At 37.3% G+C, this 16,899-nt stretch overlaps 1 protein-coding gene across 5 annotated transcripts in view; it reads left to right on the top strand.

Moving 5' to 3' along the window:
• COL19A1 (collagen type XIX alpha 1 chain) overlaps positions 1-16,899 on the top strand; it is a 209,414-nt gene that overhangs the window by 21,725 nt on the left and 170,790 nt on the right. For all 5 annotated transcript variants that reach the window (XM_080388821.1, XM_080388820.1, XM_080388823.1 and 2 more), the window contains 2 exons: positions 16,070-16,193; positions 16,559-16,834. In XM_080388821.1, coding sequence (XP_080244947.1) covers positions 16,070-16,193; positions 16,559-16,834 — 400 coding nt within the window. The remainder of the gene's footprint in view (positions 1-16,069; positions 16,194-16,558; positions 16,835-16,899) is intronic.

Here is a 16,899-nt window from a genome sequence, read left to right as displayed (position 1 = left end):
AACCACCTCTCCCCTCCTATATTGTGTATTTATTTGAGGTCATATGAGCTGTTGGAGCCAACAATGCTAAGACTGAAATGTCTGGTATTTTGGTTGCAGGGTATTTTCAAGAAAAGGGCCTTGTCTCTGGAATTTGTTTCCTGAGTGTGGGAGCTCAAATCTAGTGCAAATCCTGATGCTTTCTTCAGGTCTTTCAAAGTAGTAGATCAGAAGCTGCAGAGATACAGCCTTTCTTTTTTTTTATTCTGGTTGAAAGGTACTAAAACTGTGTACTTTGTGTTTATTTCCAGAAACTTGAAAACTAAGTGAATTTTATAAATTAAAAAGAAAGATAATACAGAGACCACTGTTGAAAGAACAAATTGGAGTTATACCTACCATGTAAATACCAACTAATTCATTTTATAACTAAGGAGAAAACTGGAGCCTCTTACCATGAAAAATGCTAGGGCAATGCTTCTTCTAAAGAATGAACATGTGAATGTATTTTTTCTGCATATTTGGGTTTGTTTATACCTGACAATTTACAAGAAATACACCAAGGTCTTTTTAAAAAAATTAAAATTCAGACAACGGATTTTAATTGTTGCATTGGGTTTGATTTATCCTATAGCTTAACATACATTTTACTACGTGGAAAGAATTGGGAAAGCAAAAGTAATGACAGAGAGGTGGCAGAGGGAAGAGTATATATAAAAATGTATGGTACTTACATTGAAAGCAGACTGGGAGGGAACAGAGAGCAGAAAAACTGTTTTAATTATGCCACTGACTGTAGCAAATCTGAATTGTTTGACCTGTAGTGTATTCCCGGACAGTAGAGCACTTAGTGTGGCAGCATGGTGCTAGCTGAATTGGTTAAAATGTTGGATCATTTCCTTCTTTCCCCAGCAATGTTGTTCTTTCTGTAAAGCACTTGCAGATAAAGGGAAGGAGCTTTTGGGAAGATGTGTACTTTAAGAGCACTGGCCCGCAGTGGGAGTGAGCTGGAGACCAGCAGTGTGTGTGTAGATCCCCTGTGTACTTCATGGTTCAGGATGAAAGTTAAGGCAGGCAATAAGCAAATCACAGAAGCACTGGATGAACAAATAGTAAAGGCAGTTTACTCTTCTTACTTAAAAAGCTTTCCTTAATTTGAAAAACATGTATTTCTTTTCAGATTAGTGTTATTTTTTTCCTGCTGTCTTTGTTTTAAAGGAGAAATCTGTCCAGCCAAAATTGTTATTTGGAAGAAAATAAAATTAGGAGTTCACAGCACTCCCCTCTAGCTCTCAGCCTCATCTCACTTTCTCCACATCATCATCAGCCTGTCTGGTCAGTGAGGCTGGTGGCTGATCCCTGTGGCTGTGTTGATCTCCAGTAATCACAGTGGGGAAAGGGGGAAGAACATTATCTTGGGGGCAGGAGACAGCCTGCTGTTAGCTAAAACAAACACTGAAATTGCATCTTCAGTTTATGGTTTAACCTGCCTTGTGGAAAACAACTCTATTGTTCTGATTAAACCAACAGCATCTGCAACATCTAAGCAATTTTCACTTTTGCTGTTGTATACTCCTATATATAACTCCTTTTTATTTTCATCCAATATGGATACCAAAAGTCTTTTTCAGTTTTCTTATTGTATAAGATAACAAAACTTAAAACATATACTGTTGTAGAGACTTTAATTGCTAGACAAAGTTATTGTGTTATTAGACTTCCAGATTCAGCACAAGTGATTCCCCTGGGTGCTTCCATATGGCCCTTGTTCAAAAATTTGGACAGATTCTGCCATAGGTGGTTCAGTTTACCAGTGTGTTAGATGAAGAGAGCCTGAAGTGATGCCAGACTGTGGGGAACTTTCACGAGAGTTTGTATGTGTCTTACTCCCTGCCAAGCATGCTGACTTTTAAAATTTTGTAATGCTGTCTTGTTTTTTTCCTGGCCATCTTTTTTGGATAAAAAGCCCCCCAAAAGTTGAGTACAAGATAGTACTATAAATCAATAAGTAGGATGCAGATCTAAGTCTGTAACAGGCATACGTTTGAAAAGAACACTACTCAGAATAGTCTTAGAACAAAAATACAGTTGCAAAATTAATACAGTTGAAGTTTCTTAGAAATCCTGAGTAAATATGGATATATACAGCAGTGCCATATACAGTCACACAGAATTCAGTGAAATGTTCTGAGTAGAATGCATACAGCTGAGGACAGACTGTAACCCCCATATGTTGTAGCATAAAATTAGAGATTGAAAGATAATTTATCAGTTTTGCTGATTGGGCTGGGAGAATTCAAGTGTCTTTGTAATATGCGTATAAGTTCTCCAGCTGAGGCAGTCATACCATGTGCTTCAGAAGTCATTTATCAGCAGACCGAAAAAAAAAAACCCAACCCCAAACCTGTAATAAGTCAAATTTTTATTTTTTTCCCTGGCTTTTGTGAAATGTAGTTTGCATTAGCTGTGTTGTCAGGCATTCATTCTCTTCGCTAAAGTTGTAACTACAAAAAGGTGTTTGTGCTGATACATCTGTGTCTATGCTGGGGCTTTGTTGTTTAAAGCTGTCACAGAGATATCATTCCCTTCACCCACCTTGCCTCTGAGATTTTAGTTTTTCTATCTAAAAAGAGTTCATGGGCTGTCTCCAAGTGAAACTGCTTGGCACTTTTTTCATTACATTGATTTTAATTTATTTTCAGTTGGTTGTGAAAGATTTTTGGCCTCTAGAATTTCTCTGTGGTTAGCTCTTTGCAGTTTTTATCATCATATCATGAAACATGTTTTATTTATGGAGATAAATTGCCAAATTGTTTTAAAAATACCACTTTAATTTTGCATGAACAGTATAGTCCATGCTCTGGATTTTTCACTTGGAAGTCTGGGTATCAACTTGATTTCAGTCATAAGTGTACAGAGTTTACTGATTGCAGCCTTGTCTCAAGTGAATATTTGTCATGTCACAAACTCATTTCAAAACTTGGAATTATTTAGTAAACTTCAACATGAAGAACAGTCTGTAATCTATAGAAACTAAGGCCTGATGTACAGATATTGGTGTATTAACAGAACCATGTGCAAGAGATCATGTTATTTTTGGATTTAGCCAACGTGACTAGTTGCAGAATCTCAGAATTCTATCAACAAAAAATAAATCCTAAAAATACTCTGGGATCGATCGTGGCAGTACAAGCCTTGAATAACTTGTTGATAGTTCCTAATATGGCATTAGGCTTTTAATTATCATATGAAAATGCATGTGTCTTCTATATTAGGGATTAGGCTGCTGCTTATTATTGACATGCTCATATTAGCAATGTTAATGCTGACGTCATTCATAAACTTTATCTCTTTTACTGTGTTTCCTCTGTGAACTCTGCTGAGAGTTCAATAATAAATATGTATGTTGATAATCTATGAGCAGGGTTGATTATTCACATACTGTTGAATTCATATCCCATAAAATAGCAATGGCTATTGCTTTGGACTACTGAGAATTAACAGCACAGCATCATCAAGGTGCTGTGACTCCACACACCTTGTTCTTTATCTTACTGGATCTGTCTTTAAGTGAGCAGTTCAGAATGTTAGATGACTGCCAGTTTAAATTTATCTGTGAAACTATTGTGTTCACCAGGAGCACATCCAGGACTAGGGGGGGAAGAAGTGTACTTCCAGGTCTAGTTCTTGCACTCAGGACCCTCCGTGTTGGATGCGCTTACTTAAGTACAGCACATGCAATTGCAGCATTAAATTTTTGCTGTTGCTCAAGATTGACATCTGGCAGCTGACTTGTACAGGATTAGTAGATAATGCTCACTCATTTTATAGCTAAAGGTGTTATTTGGAAGCAAGGTATTTTGGGAGGGGAGTCTCCTAGTGCAGTATGTTGGGGTTTTTTAAACATCTCCTGTGAAATTAAGTCACTGAGAGCTAAAAGTGTAATGTAGGATGTTTCATTCCTATAGGAGTTGTGAACAACATGCAATAAAGACACTAACTCATCAGAATGGTTATATGGACAGAGACATTGAAAGAAAATGTGCCACAACAGGACCAAATATAGAAGCTAAGTTGTAGTGGTAGTTTGGTAATGAGACTGTATACGATGACTTGAATGTCTGAAAATGTTAGGTGCAAGAAATGCCATTAGATGTCTGTGTTTACTCAAAAAGGAGCATAGATTTTGAAATGATTTCTTATTTTTTTATAGGTTACTTTCCACGGGACTTTCTTTAAATTTTGGAAGTGATAAATGATTGTATTACTGCTAGTATGTGGAGACAAATATGCTGTGCTACCAGGAAATTACATAAGCTTAAGACTGGTTTGTTGTGAAAGTGTTAGGAGCACTAAAAAAACACCTTGTGATTCAAGATAGCTGATATGACTTTCCTTTCCATGAAATCATGACTCATTACTGGTTAGAGTTCTTAAAAATTGAAGAGTTATAACCTTGCTTCTTTGCTCTCCTTAAGGACCAGTTAGCACTACTAATATGAACCCATATTATGCCTAGGATTACATTTTTTTACAGCATCTTCTGTTATCACAATTAAATGTCATCTCTTTAAGCAGCTTATTTCTGATTGATTTTGTTTTCATACACAAGTAAATGTGTACTCCTATCCAGCTGGCTCTAGGTGGCCCTGCCTGAGCAGGGGGAGTTGGACCAGATGACCTTCAGGGGTCCCTTCCAACTTCAATCATTCTATGATTCTATTATAGACTATACTGTAAACAGGTTTCCTTCCTTAAGAATATAGATTCCCATAATATTGGGTACTTAATTCCATTGTCAACCAAGTGATTTATAGGATAAGAGTGAATTCATCAAAATGCTGGGTTTTTTATAGGACAGGGAGGGAATAAAGTATTTACTTTTTAAAACTTCAACAATATTTCTTACATCTCATTGCATGCATAAATGTTACAAGTTTATATAGTGCAAAATGTGATATTACTGTTTTTTTTCTTTACTGTTGTAACTCTTCCACAGTTCATCTACTAGCCTGAGGTTTGTAGTAGGTAATATGATGTTACAGTTTTCATCAGCAGTAAAGATTTCAGTCTCAGCCTTACTGTTGAAAAACAAGGTCATTGTTCATTCCAGTTCTGTTACTTTTGCTTAGAAGTTGCATAGGTGGTTCAAACTCTAAGTTATAGACGACACATTGTTTCAAATGCAAATTTTTTGTACTGTGTAACCTTTGCTGCTTTGAGAAAAGTTTGTCAATTCCAAGCATATCAAGCTTGTTTGGATATAAGGCATCTGGCCTGTTTCCCCAGCCTGAGAGGGACTCCCAGTAATATACAGTCTTTTTTCAAGTTGGATTTGGTGGGTTCTTTTGATGTGAAGCTTAGGAAAAATCAAAATAAAATGTTCATTGACTTATCCAAAGCTACCAGTGCTTGAAGCCTCCTTTCAACACCTCTGTCTTCGGCTTAATGCAAGACCCCATCTCTCCTTACAAGCTTTTTTTGGTTTCTCTCCTAGGCCTTTAAAGGGGGTGCCTGGCTATTTCCCAGCTGGGTCTGATAGTAACAGGGTTAGCAAGTCACAGGTCCTTAGCCCATCCTGTTAAACATAGTTATGACTCAGCAAATAGCAATGCAATGTTGATATTTTTGAGCTTGATATATTTTAACCTCACTTAATCTGTAATTTACCAAAAATCTCATTATTACAGAAAGTGAGATGCAGGCTAAACTTTTAATTAGACAACTAATTTCTAAGTCCTGAGACTTCAGAAAAGTGATAATTTCCAGTTTCTGCAAATGCTATTAAGCCTTTCTATGTGATGCAAATGAAACTTCTGATCTTTTATTTCCCATATTGATTCATTTAAAATCTATTAATGTTAACAGTTTTTACAAACTGTAAAAGAGCACATTATTTATCTAATTATCCTTGAAATTGTAAGCAGAACACCAGGCTTAAATATTCATAGACTAGTCATGCTGTGTGGAGGGGGTGTTAAAGCAAAAGCATGTTCTCGCTCTGTAGCTTCACTCTTGCAGCTGACAGAGCTACTTATTTCAGGTCAGACCCTGGTATCTGGTATCATTAACCTTCTTTCCTACTTCGGTCTCTTCTGCTGGTAACTTAATCTTCACCACTTATACCTTCTTTTTTAAGGGACATCAGCTGTAACCAACATGGTAGATATATCCATTTATAACGGTGTTGTAGGCTGTAGTACCTTCAGTGTTGCCTGTGCCTTTTTTCTCAGGCCTTTTTAGCATGGCCTGTTTGTGACTTTAGCCTGGAATTAATTTATTTATAGGCAGGCCTGCCTGCTGAAGTGGAGGCGGCTAGTTATCCTGGCAATGATTTGAGGTTGGGAAAAAAGCATCCCTTAGCTTGGTTCAGCTGCACTCCATGCAGCAGTCCTAGCTCTCCTTTTCCACCACCAGCCATGCTGCTAAGTGTACCGTGAGCACTCAGCATTTTCATAAGAGGGATGCTGGCCTGTGAGATGGTTTGCCTTTTACCATCAGCCAGGGTTGTCTAGGACCTGGCAGAACAAACCAGGGAAGGAAGGGGGGAGCCTGTTCCAAGTGTAATCAACAGTTCACTTTGCTAGCACTTGTTCCATTGATTCATTGTGAAAAGCTACCAAAAGGTTGAGGTGGAGGTGAGGGGAGACTAAACAGGAAGAAATTGAGGGTTCTGAGGAAACAACACATTTAGGTTGGGTAGCACGATGTCATGCAGAAATACCCAAGGTGGCTCTCACAAGACCAGCGTGAGAAGTAGGAGGGTGTGAGTCTCTCAGCATGCAGCTCTGCTGGAACTGACTAACCTTCCTGTGCACAAGCTAAAAAGACCGCTCTGTTTTGGCAATCAGCTAACATCTCTAGATACTTTTACAAGTGTCTGTACAGTGCTGGTAAATTGGCTTTGAAAATGTCCAAGGAGAGATGGATGCCTAGATTTCTTCCTCCTCTACAGAAGGCTATATGGATTTATAGGCCAAGAAAAAAGAAATTTCATTCCTGATTTCCTCCCTTCTTTCCAAAGTATGAAGTGCATTGGTCTGTCTTCAGACTGAACGATCATGGCCTCCAATAGACAAATCCTCTTTGTAGTCTGCTTTTTCTTTGCTTTTCCAGACAATAGCAACCACTGATATCTACAAATAATTAACACTGTGCCATAGATCTTGCTTCAGGGTAGGAAGCAAGTAAAAATGCATGCAGAGCAATTTTCACTACCAGTTGACTTTTGGAGGTTACAGTAATCATGTTTTTCTCTGGCATCTTCAGAGAGTTTCTTGATCGAGCCAAATAACTCCGTTTCACTGTAGATAATCATATCTACTATAAGAATTTAATACCTTATTGACTTCAGAGACTGCCAAATAACAGACTACTCTAATAAGTAGACCTGTCATCTTTGTTCTATTTCTGGGAGCAAATGAGAAGAACCACATGACTTAGAGCTACTCATAAAATGTCAAAAATAAAGACATGCATGGATGTTACATACTTTTAAAGGAACTTTACATACTTTTAAGTTCACATTCTCTTCTCTTGGTGGTTGTCACACTTTGGGGGTGGGGTGGGATTTTAGGACACTTAGCACAACAAAACGGCCTTGAGAGATTATGTAAAAATGCCAAAAAGCTTTATGCAATTCTTGAATGACTTGAAGAAAATGTAAATCTCTGCCATTCTTTTAAACATGTTAGCTTTACAGCTTGAACAAAGACTGTATCTTAGGAGACAATCACAAACCCACCAAAGAAACAGATCATCAACCTTCTCTGAATTCTGCCATTAATCTTCAAAGTTTTGTTCAGTTGTTGTGCATTGCTTCTGAGAAATGTGTCAGACCCTGAGTAAGTTTCCTTATAGAGGCAACCAATTTACTTGTGTGGTTCCCAGTAAGAAAAAGTACTGAAGATTTCTGGGATGTTCGTGCTGGACAGTAAAACAATGTTAGCTTGGTGCATGGAGGTTTCATTTCCTACAGTGAATCACAAGAGTAGAAACCTGTTAGAAAAATGGGGATAGGAAAATGCGCATGTGTGTGAAGTTCTACATTCAGATACAGAAAGGAAAGGAGAATGAGGTATATGTCTAGGAAGAGCATGATTCCTGCCTAATGCTGAAAGTTCAAGAGATTATTTTCTTTTGAGTTATTTTTATTTTTTTCAGTGTAGCTATGATAGGCAAATGGGTGCTGGTACCGGAAGGAGCTCTTCCTAACGGACACTTTTTAATTTTGGTACATGAGCAGATTTAGCATCCATGGAATGTGGAAAAGCGCTCAGTCAAAGAGCGTGTAAGGGAAACATCACTGTATTAACAGACTCTAAAACTAGTAGGCTGAGTGCACCTTCTTATTGTAATGTGTGAGGAGGAGCAGATGGAACTGAACGCATCAGTTACTGATGCATCAGTATCTGCTACAGAGGTGTTACCTTACTGCCACAGCTACTGAAAATATATATAAGAATCAAATTGAAAAAACAAACTGGGGCAACAGAGGCTGGTTTTGGTCATTTTCTGCCAGCAACATTAGAAGGTCTATGTGTTTCTCAGCCAGTAAGTGATGCCAATACATGGAAAACCCATCTGGTTTGAGCAGGATGAGGCAGAGGGACGCAAAGTGTTGTGCAATTACATGATTGGGAGAAAGCAGACACAAAATAATGTTTTTCCCTTTTGTGAAAGAACATGTTTTTCTCATCTGTGTTCCCCATCTCTTGGACACCAAGATCAATATGTTTGTTTATTCACTGGTCATGTCCTAAGGAAATAAAACAGTTTGAATGCAAGACCTGTATTTAGTGTAAGACCTGAGTGAATCATACAGGTTGAATTCAGTCTTTCTGAATCACAGGTTAGTTGCAGTAGATGTTGAGCTCAAAAGTGTCTGGAGGAACATCGCAATGCCTGTTTACTGCCAAAGCCACCCAAATCTTTCTGGTACCCTATAAATTTCCTTACTTGTTTTGTATGTGAAAAGGCAGCTTGCTGTGGTATATCCATTTTCTGGATCCACTTGTGTTTTCTTGAGTCTATACCGGTGTAGGTGTGGGAGGATCCTTTCAAGTATGCAATTACTTTAAGTAAAAGTTTTAGCTTGCTGAAGTAGTCAGGCTCTGGCTGTCTCCTCTTGCCTGACTCATCTTCCTTCACAATGTTTGCTGGTGGTATGGCTATTGCTCTTTGCCACCCTGTGTGCCTCTGCGTGGAAAGATGCTGACTACTGATTAGAGCAGCTTAATTTGCTGTGTAACATTAAGGGTAAGGTGTGGTATTTTGGAATGGGGAACCATGATGTTTAAATATAGTATTTTATGATGTGATACTCTTGCTAGTTTCTGAACCCATTTAGACGTCTTTTCACATTTTAAAATATATTCATTATTGAAAAGGGGAGAGAGAGAGAGAGAGAGAGAGAAGGGAATTTTAATTTCCAGTTAGAAGGAAAGTTCACAGATTGCTCTGAGACCTATTTGGTTCATGAAACAAATATTCAAGTTGGGCAAGGCAAGTGTATAACTGTATCAGAGGTGCTGAAAGTTGCCTTCCACAAGACTCCAAAAGCCTAAATGTTGACCTGAATTTTTAATCAAAATTTTATCAAGCTGCAGAATTGTGCTTTAGAAAATTAGAAGAAAAACTGTTGTATTTCCACTGTCCTTTATTATTTGTTACTACTTTTAAGTCTGTTCTTCTTATTGCTGCTGATGTATTTTTCTCCCAAAAAACTTAAAATACTCAGAAATTGGCCAAACTTGGAAAGCAGGTGTAGGTTTCTTATCTTGACCTCTTTAAAAATCAATGGAAGACTGACCTTTGGCTTAATTAGGGCTAGGAGTTTACCAATAATTCCTGTAAATAAGGATACAGAATACTGCTAGAAATTCTAAGGGTAAAGTTCTCTGTTCAGGCTTAACAGTTTTGGTATTTCTATTTCTCTTTCAAACCAGTCCTTTTTTTTTAAATGGCCTATAATATTTTGATAGAAATAACACTGACTTTTCAAAAGTCGAATCTATACCTTTTCAGTAAATGAAAGCAGAGGAGTGCCAAAGTATATGAAATATTAGGTAAATCCCTTTTCTCAATGTTAAAATAATTTGCAGCTTTGCTTTCAGCAGCACCTTTTTCTCAGTGGGTTGAGCTCTCCCTAAGTAATTAATAACTCTTAAGCTGTCTGAATAGTTTCCCTAGAGTTGCATCATATAGTGTGTCATGAAAACAACTTGAGGCCTAATGTAACATGAAACCGTGTAGTGCATCTTAATGTGATTTGAGGAAGATGGATGGGAAGGAAATTATTTCTTATTCTGAGTAACAAACAGCTGTTCTTTTATTTGAGAAGAATTTAAAATACATTTTCTAGGCAGAGATGAGTAAATTGTTCTAGTTAGTTATTTCCCCTTCTCCCATTGTACCAGTCGTTAGGCAAAAACTGAGAATCAGAAATACAGTCATTTCATATAGAAATATTGAGAATAATGTGGAGGTTTTTTGTATTTAGTCACCTGAGCTGCTTTTTTAATTCATAGTGGATCTCAGTTTAAATCTCTTAGCAAACATGAAAAGGTTAAGATTTCAGTGTCTCCATCAACACAGTACTAAATAAGTCATTACCACCCACCATAGGAAAGTTGTCTAAACTAACTCCTTGAGCTCTGGCCACCAAATTATTGTAACATTGTCATATTACAAGTGACATTACCAGGTAACGGTATATGTCAGCTGGAAAAGATATGTCTTGCCATAAGCTCTAAACATGTCTCACTTCACTCTCAGGAAATGTAAGTGGGCTCATCTTTCTCTTCTTGGAAGGTATTCAGCAAGCTGGAGGCTCCGCTGGTGCTTGTAAATACGGAAGTTTATCATATACTGTAGTGTAGTCTCATTCGATATGGAACAATTAAGAGTTCATAAGATTTAAAAATAGATGCTGCTTTTCCATTAGTGCTTTTTTAAAAAATAAAAACAAAAGATAAATAAAGGATTGCCTTACTAAATTTGATATGGGTAACTCAATGCTGCTTTACAAAGATAGAACCAAAACTGTTTATAGCACAATGAATACACAGTTAATTCATTCATAATTACTTCTTTTAGCATGGTAGCACTAGGAAAACCAGCTGCTATCTGCATTTCAGAAGTTTTCAGAACTTTTCAGGAAACAAGTGAATAAGCAAATATATTGCCAAAAATCAGTCTGTACTTGATCATTACAAACAAGTGGAAGGTATGCACAAATACAGTTGTAAAGTTCATGCAAAATTCCTGAAACTGCTCAACTTGTAACCTCATAAAGTACAGTCTATGCTGTGCTTGGGCCAGAACACCTATTTTTAGGGAAAATTATGGCTATATTTAATCCAGAAAAAAAAAGAGAATGCAACAAAAGCCTTTGCAGCTCCAGGTGTACATGTGCTTTGATAGTGACACGTAGTCATTGCAGGAACATCAGCGTGTATTTATTAACATTCTGGATGCATCTGCCTGATTCTTCAGCCTGTGGAACATTAAGAGATACCTGAATGACTGAACTTGTAACAACGTCTACATACACAATCTAGAACCTTGCATCATTAGGGATTTTCCTGCTTGTTATCTTTGGTCTCCTCAATCTGCCAGCTGGGGCCTCTCTCACAGCACACCTCAATCCAGCAGGCTAGGGTGGTGTAAATTCAAGCCTGTATGTTCAGTTCATGTGCTTCAATTCCTGCTATTGTTTTCAGCACTTTCTACCAAGGGTGTGCTTTGCTTTGAGAACACAGTGCTCCATTCATCGGCTTTTGTTTTTTATTATATACTACTGACAGCATGAACAGAAGGAGAAAATCAAACTGTCTAGATACCAGCTAAAGTGTAATTTAGTCAGGCTTTGGGTCCTGAATCTCAGAGAATTATTCAAATTGCCTGCTCTCAAGCACCACCTAACCCCTGGTGGCACCTAAAATTAATTATTTTGGACAACAGACTTCTCCCAGCAATTGGGCATAAGTTCTAAGGAAGCTGCTTAAGCAGCCAAGCATGTAACTCCCACCCAAGTTTCATTATGACTCAAAGATGTATGTAGAGATGCCTGAACACTGCCTATGTCCCTGGAGGCCTAAGCCGTTGAATGTGCAGAAATCATAAATCATAAGCTTGGACAGCATTGAATTCAACAGAAACCACAGCAGTCGTGAGCACTGTCAGTGTAGAAGAGAGAGCAAGGACCTTTTCAATAACATTGAAGGGAGGTTATATGGTTTGAATTGCCCCAGTCTAAGGAGGCTCAACAGGAATGAGAGAACTTGACTGTTGTCCCACTGTTAAGGATATTTCCTGGGAGAGGAAAATCTCAGATTCACATTTTTACTTTCAAGTCTGATTACGTATTTTGGTTCCAGCAATTTTGTCCAAAAAACCCATAAGCAACCCCTGGTTCAGAGACCAGATGTCAAGGATACCCTCATTTGCTTTTCTGTTTTAACTTGTAAGTTCTTTTTTGTCTTTATAGATAAATTTGCACACTTATTCATTGCTACCCATATTTCTGTAATGCTAGGGCTTTCTTAAGACCTGTCACCTCTCTTATTGCTTTTGGCTAATACAACATGATGTACTACCCTCTATATTTATTCTCTGTATTTGTGCTTTACATCTGTAGACTTTGAGGTGAGCTTGGCACAGGTTTCCTTCATCCTTATTCTCTCTCCTTTTCCTATTGTTCTTTCCCTGTGCCACATGGAAAGGGTAAATACTCTGTGAGGAAGTACTTGTTGAGCTGTGGATATGTAGAAAACTTGCTTTTGTATTTTTCATTAACATTTAATGCTGCTGCTTTATGGTTTTCACCCTGCACATGACTTCTCATTAGTTTTTAAATGTTGGTAGATACGATCAGGTAAAACAGTATGTTAAATGTTCAAATAACTGGATTTCAAATTCAGTATTCTGCAACATTTTTTTTTTTGGCTTTTTTCACGCTCCAGTATGGGGTTTTATGTTCATTTTTCTGTTCTGGCTCCCCATGGCCCCTCATAAATGTCACTATATATTTATTATTTAAAACACATACATATTGCGCATTTCCGAGGAGTTTTTAATTGAGCTTTACAGAGTAGAAGATACCATGGTTAATATTTAAATTTTGCTATAATATCTTACTTATTGTCTGTACCTAAGTCATTTCAATGCTAGATGCATGCTCTTTATTCTACTATTTCACTTGAATCCATCCAGGGAGCAAGAACATAGGAGAAATTGTGTGTATTAGTAGATAGTATGCTAGTTTTTTTTAAGTATTTTATCACTTCATTTTTTCCCTTTAGCATTCACCATCTAGCTGGAAGGCCTTGAGCATTAAGTGTATACTTTAAAGCACCTGTTAATGACTTTTTGGTCGCCAAGGAATGATGATACAGTTACACAATGAGAACTCTTTTCAGAATAAAGATATTGCTTGTTATGTCTTTGGTATACAATAGCTGTATACCAAATCTGTGCTGGTGCTGTTTGTTGGCCAGACACTGGAACACGTTTCCCAGAGGGCTGTGGAATAACCTCTGTTCTTGGAGACTTTTAAAACTCAGTTGGAGGACTTATGTAACGTGATATAATTTTAGGTTGGTCCTGCTTTGGGCAGGGGTTTAGATCCATTGGCCTCTAGAGGTACCTTCCTACCTAACTTATTTTGTGAATTGAACTGAATTTATCCTTGGTACAATTCTCCTTAAATTTTACTCTTTACTTAACTTCACTGAAATCAGTATAATGCCCTTAGGAATGAATTTGACCTTGTCTGCTTTTCTCATTTCTCCCAATACAGTTTCCTCTGTCAGTTCAAAGGTAAGAGAAGCTAGAGTGAATTCCTGCCCGTTTTCATAATGCTGGCTCATACCTTAACTATTTTCCTGTTTCCTAAATGGTTTGATAAAGTGTTAAGGAAGGTAATTTTATATCATGTGCGCTCAGACAAAACCATTTTTGGGGGGGAGAAAATTCAGAAAGAAACACTTTAATTTTAGAAGTCATATTGTCATTCATTTAGTTGGCTCTTAAAAGTGTATATGGGAGGCTTACAGAAAAAAGCAATGACGGTAAAAAAAAAAAACCAAAAAAAAAACCCGAGTAAAACAACACCAAAAAATTGCTCTGTATGTACTAGAATGCCTACCATGTCCAAACTGTACTTCCATTTGTTTTGCAGAATTATCATACCAGTCATGGTTTCCCCTCCTTTCATTTGATGAAGATTTCTGATCATTTCCCTTCTACAGCTGGCCCATTAATGTAAACTCCCCTGTGGCTCCCAATATAGAACTTAGCTAGGAAAATTAATAGATTTTTGGAGAGCTAATCAGATGTTCCCGCAGCCAGATATCCTGTCATTTACAGCTGTAAACCTGAGATGCCATCTCCTTAGCTTGCCCAGGGTGCTGTAAACCATAGGGCTGATCCCATGTCCAGATAGTTTACTGTTCTGCAGAGATGCACTTCTGTGTTACAGATGCCCAATTAAGGTATTTTCTTTATAAATAACAAACATATTATTTATGCTATAATTAAAATATAGAGTAGTATGAAACTTGTATCTAAGTCCCGCAAAGCCTATTCACTCTTGCCTTGCCTTTTGACATTGAAACATCTATAGCTGAACAACAGAGCATATGGGTCCACTAACAATGTGGGAGAGCCGCCAATTTGGTGCTGGGATAAAACAGGAATCAGCTGTGGGAAATAAGCCACAGAAGTGTAATTCCCACATAAGGGACCTAAATAGGTGTTAGTCCATAAAGAAATTCTTTGGCAGGATTTAGTGCAGGCTTCTCTACACAAAAAGCATTTTTCCTGAGATCCTAAGTTAACTGAAGTGCACTGATTTCCAGCAGGGTTGTGGTGTTATTTTCTTGTCAGCTGGAGCTTTCCTCTTTTTTTTTTTTTTTTTTTCTTTTTCCTTTTTTTTTTCCTCTTTTCTTTCCCTTTGTTTTGTTTTTAGTTTTTTTTTTTTTTTAATAAAGCCTTTATAGCACATTATTGTGTAATTATAATCCCATTTGTAGTTTTTTAGAACGAAACCATTTACTTCACATGATTGTAGGAAGAAAAACAGAGTAAATATTTCTGCTGCATGGGGCCCTTGGGTTTCCTCTGCTCTGGTCCAGAGAATGCCTTTTGCAATGTGGCTAGCTGGGCAATCCTGACAGTCTTCAGTAAACAGCAACGTTAACACTTAAGCTATGTCATGTGTCGTGTGGTGTTTGCATCCATAGTTTTCATTTGTCTCATCTCTGTCTTCAAAAAGAAATAATTTGAAATGCAGACACTTGAAAAGAAAAAAGTTGATTACACTATCCTAATTTGTTTAATACACAATTAGTGTATGTTTAGTGATTACTGAAGTCTGTAGAGTTGAGTTACAGACTAATTTCATTTTTTTCTTCAATACAAACTTATCAAATAGTTTGTAGAAGTGGTGTCTACTGCATTCTGTTACACAGGTAGCAAGTGAGACTTCTTTTTAGAGGTGTTGACATATCTCAGGTAAGAAAAGAATAACAAAATCAGACAACAGCAAGTCACTCATTCAGAAATACATTCCTTATTTTTGTTCAAGCCTGATGTCTGAGTCATTGCCTGGGGAGGCCACTGGACCAATCCCCTGCTCAAAGCAGGACCAACTTGAAAGTTAGATCATGAGCCCTCTCCAGCTGTGTTTTGAGTCTCTTAAGGATGGGGATTATTCCACAGATCCTCTGGGAAACTTGTTCCAGTATCCCAAGCAAGACATTGGGAAAAGCAGTATTTTAAAATATGTTTATATGTGGCATTCACTTTACAACAGTTCTTTTAAGACCTCTATTAATAGGAATCACAGATTTTAAAAAAGCTAGAACAAAAAATTTCTTAGTGAAATCTTTAGTTGTTTATTCATGTAAATAGACTGAATTGTACTTTTGAGAACAGGCACTTCTGATTGCTGAAGTCTGTGAATTTCTACAGGTGTGAGTGAGCATTTGGCTCCTTGTTTTCACCAGATATTATTTGTGTTCATTCCTTTTAAGCAGTGTTTGTGTGTATAACAAGAAATAATTGTTTTTTCTCTCTCCTATTCTAGGCAAGTATTTCCAAATGGGCTTCCTGAGGAATATTCTCTAGTTGCTACGTTCCGTGTACGGCGAAATACCAAGAAAGAGCGTTGGTATATATGGCAAGTTTTAAATCAGTATGATACACCTGAGGTTAGAGTTGTCTTTGAATTATTTTTTTCAAGTTTCTTTTTTTTCCCCTTATATAATATGGCAAATGTAACTTAGTGGGCATTTCACCACTAGATTTAGCTACAGTTTATAGGGAATAGACAGACTGCTCTGAAATATTTGATGACTTTATTATATGAACAACAGAATTTTAACAAAATGTATTGAATTAAGACTGCAAAATAGGATAAGAAGGCATGTTATGATTTATAGCTGATATGTATTTACAAAGTTACATGGAAGAATGCTTCATAACATAATTCTGTAGTATAACTACTACATATGCATTTCATTCTCATACTTGTAACTTTTAAATGACAATTTCTTTTATTTTGTTTTGCTTTCAGATCTCTGTCCTTCTGGATGGTACAAAAAAGGTTGTGGAGTATATGACCAAATCTGCTCAGGGAAATATACTGCACTATACTTTTAAGAGTCGAGAAATTTATCCATTGTTTGATCGGCAGTGGCATAAGCTTGGTATTAGTGTGCAGTCGGGGATCATTTCCCTCTATTTGGATTGTAATTTAATTGAGAGAAAGCAGACTGTTGAAAAATTCACCATTGACTTGCAGGGAAGGACTCTGATTGCTTCTCGCGCTGGGGATGATAAGCCTGTAGATGTGAGTAGTATGAAAGGAAAACCAGATAACTTGAAATCGTGTTTTAGCCGTGCTTTTACTAACAC

This window comes from Falco punctatus, assembly GCF_963210335.1.
Source record: "Falco punctatus genome assembly, chromosome: 5".
Taxonomy (NCBI): Eukaryota; Metazoa; Chordata; class Aves; order Falconiformes; family Falconidae; genus Falco; species Falco punctatus.
This window is presented reverse-complemented; position numbering and strand designations above follow the sequence as displayed.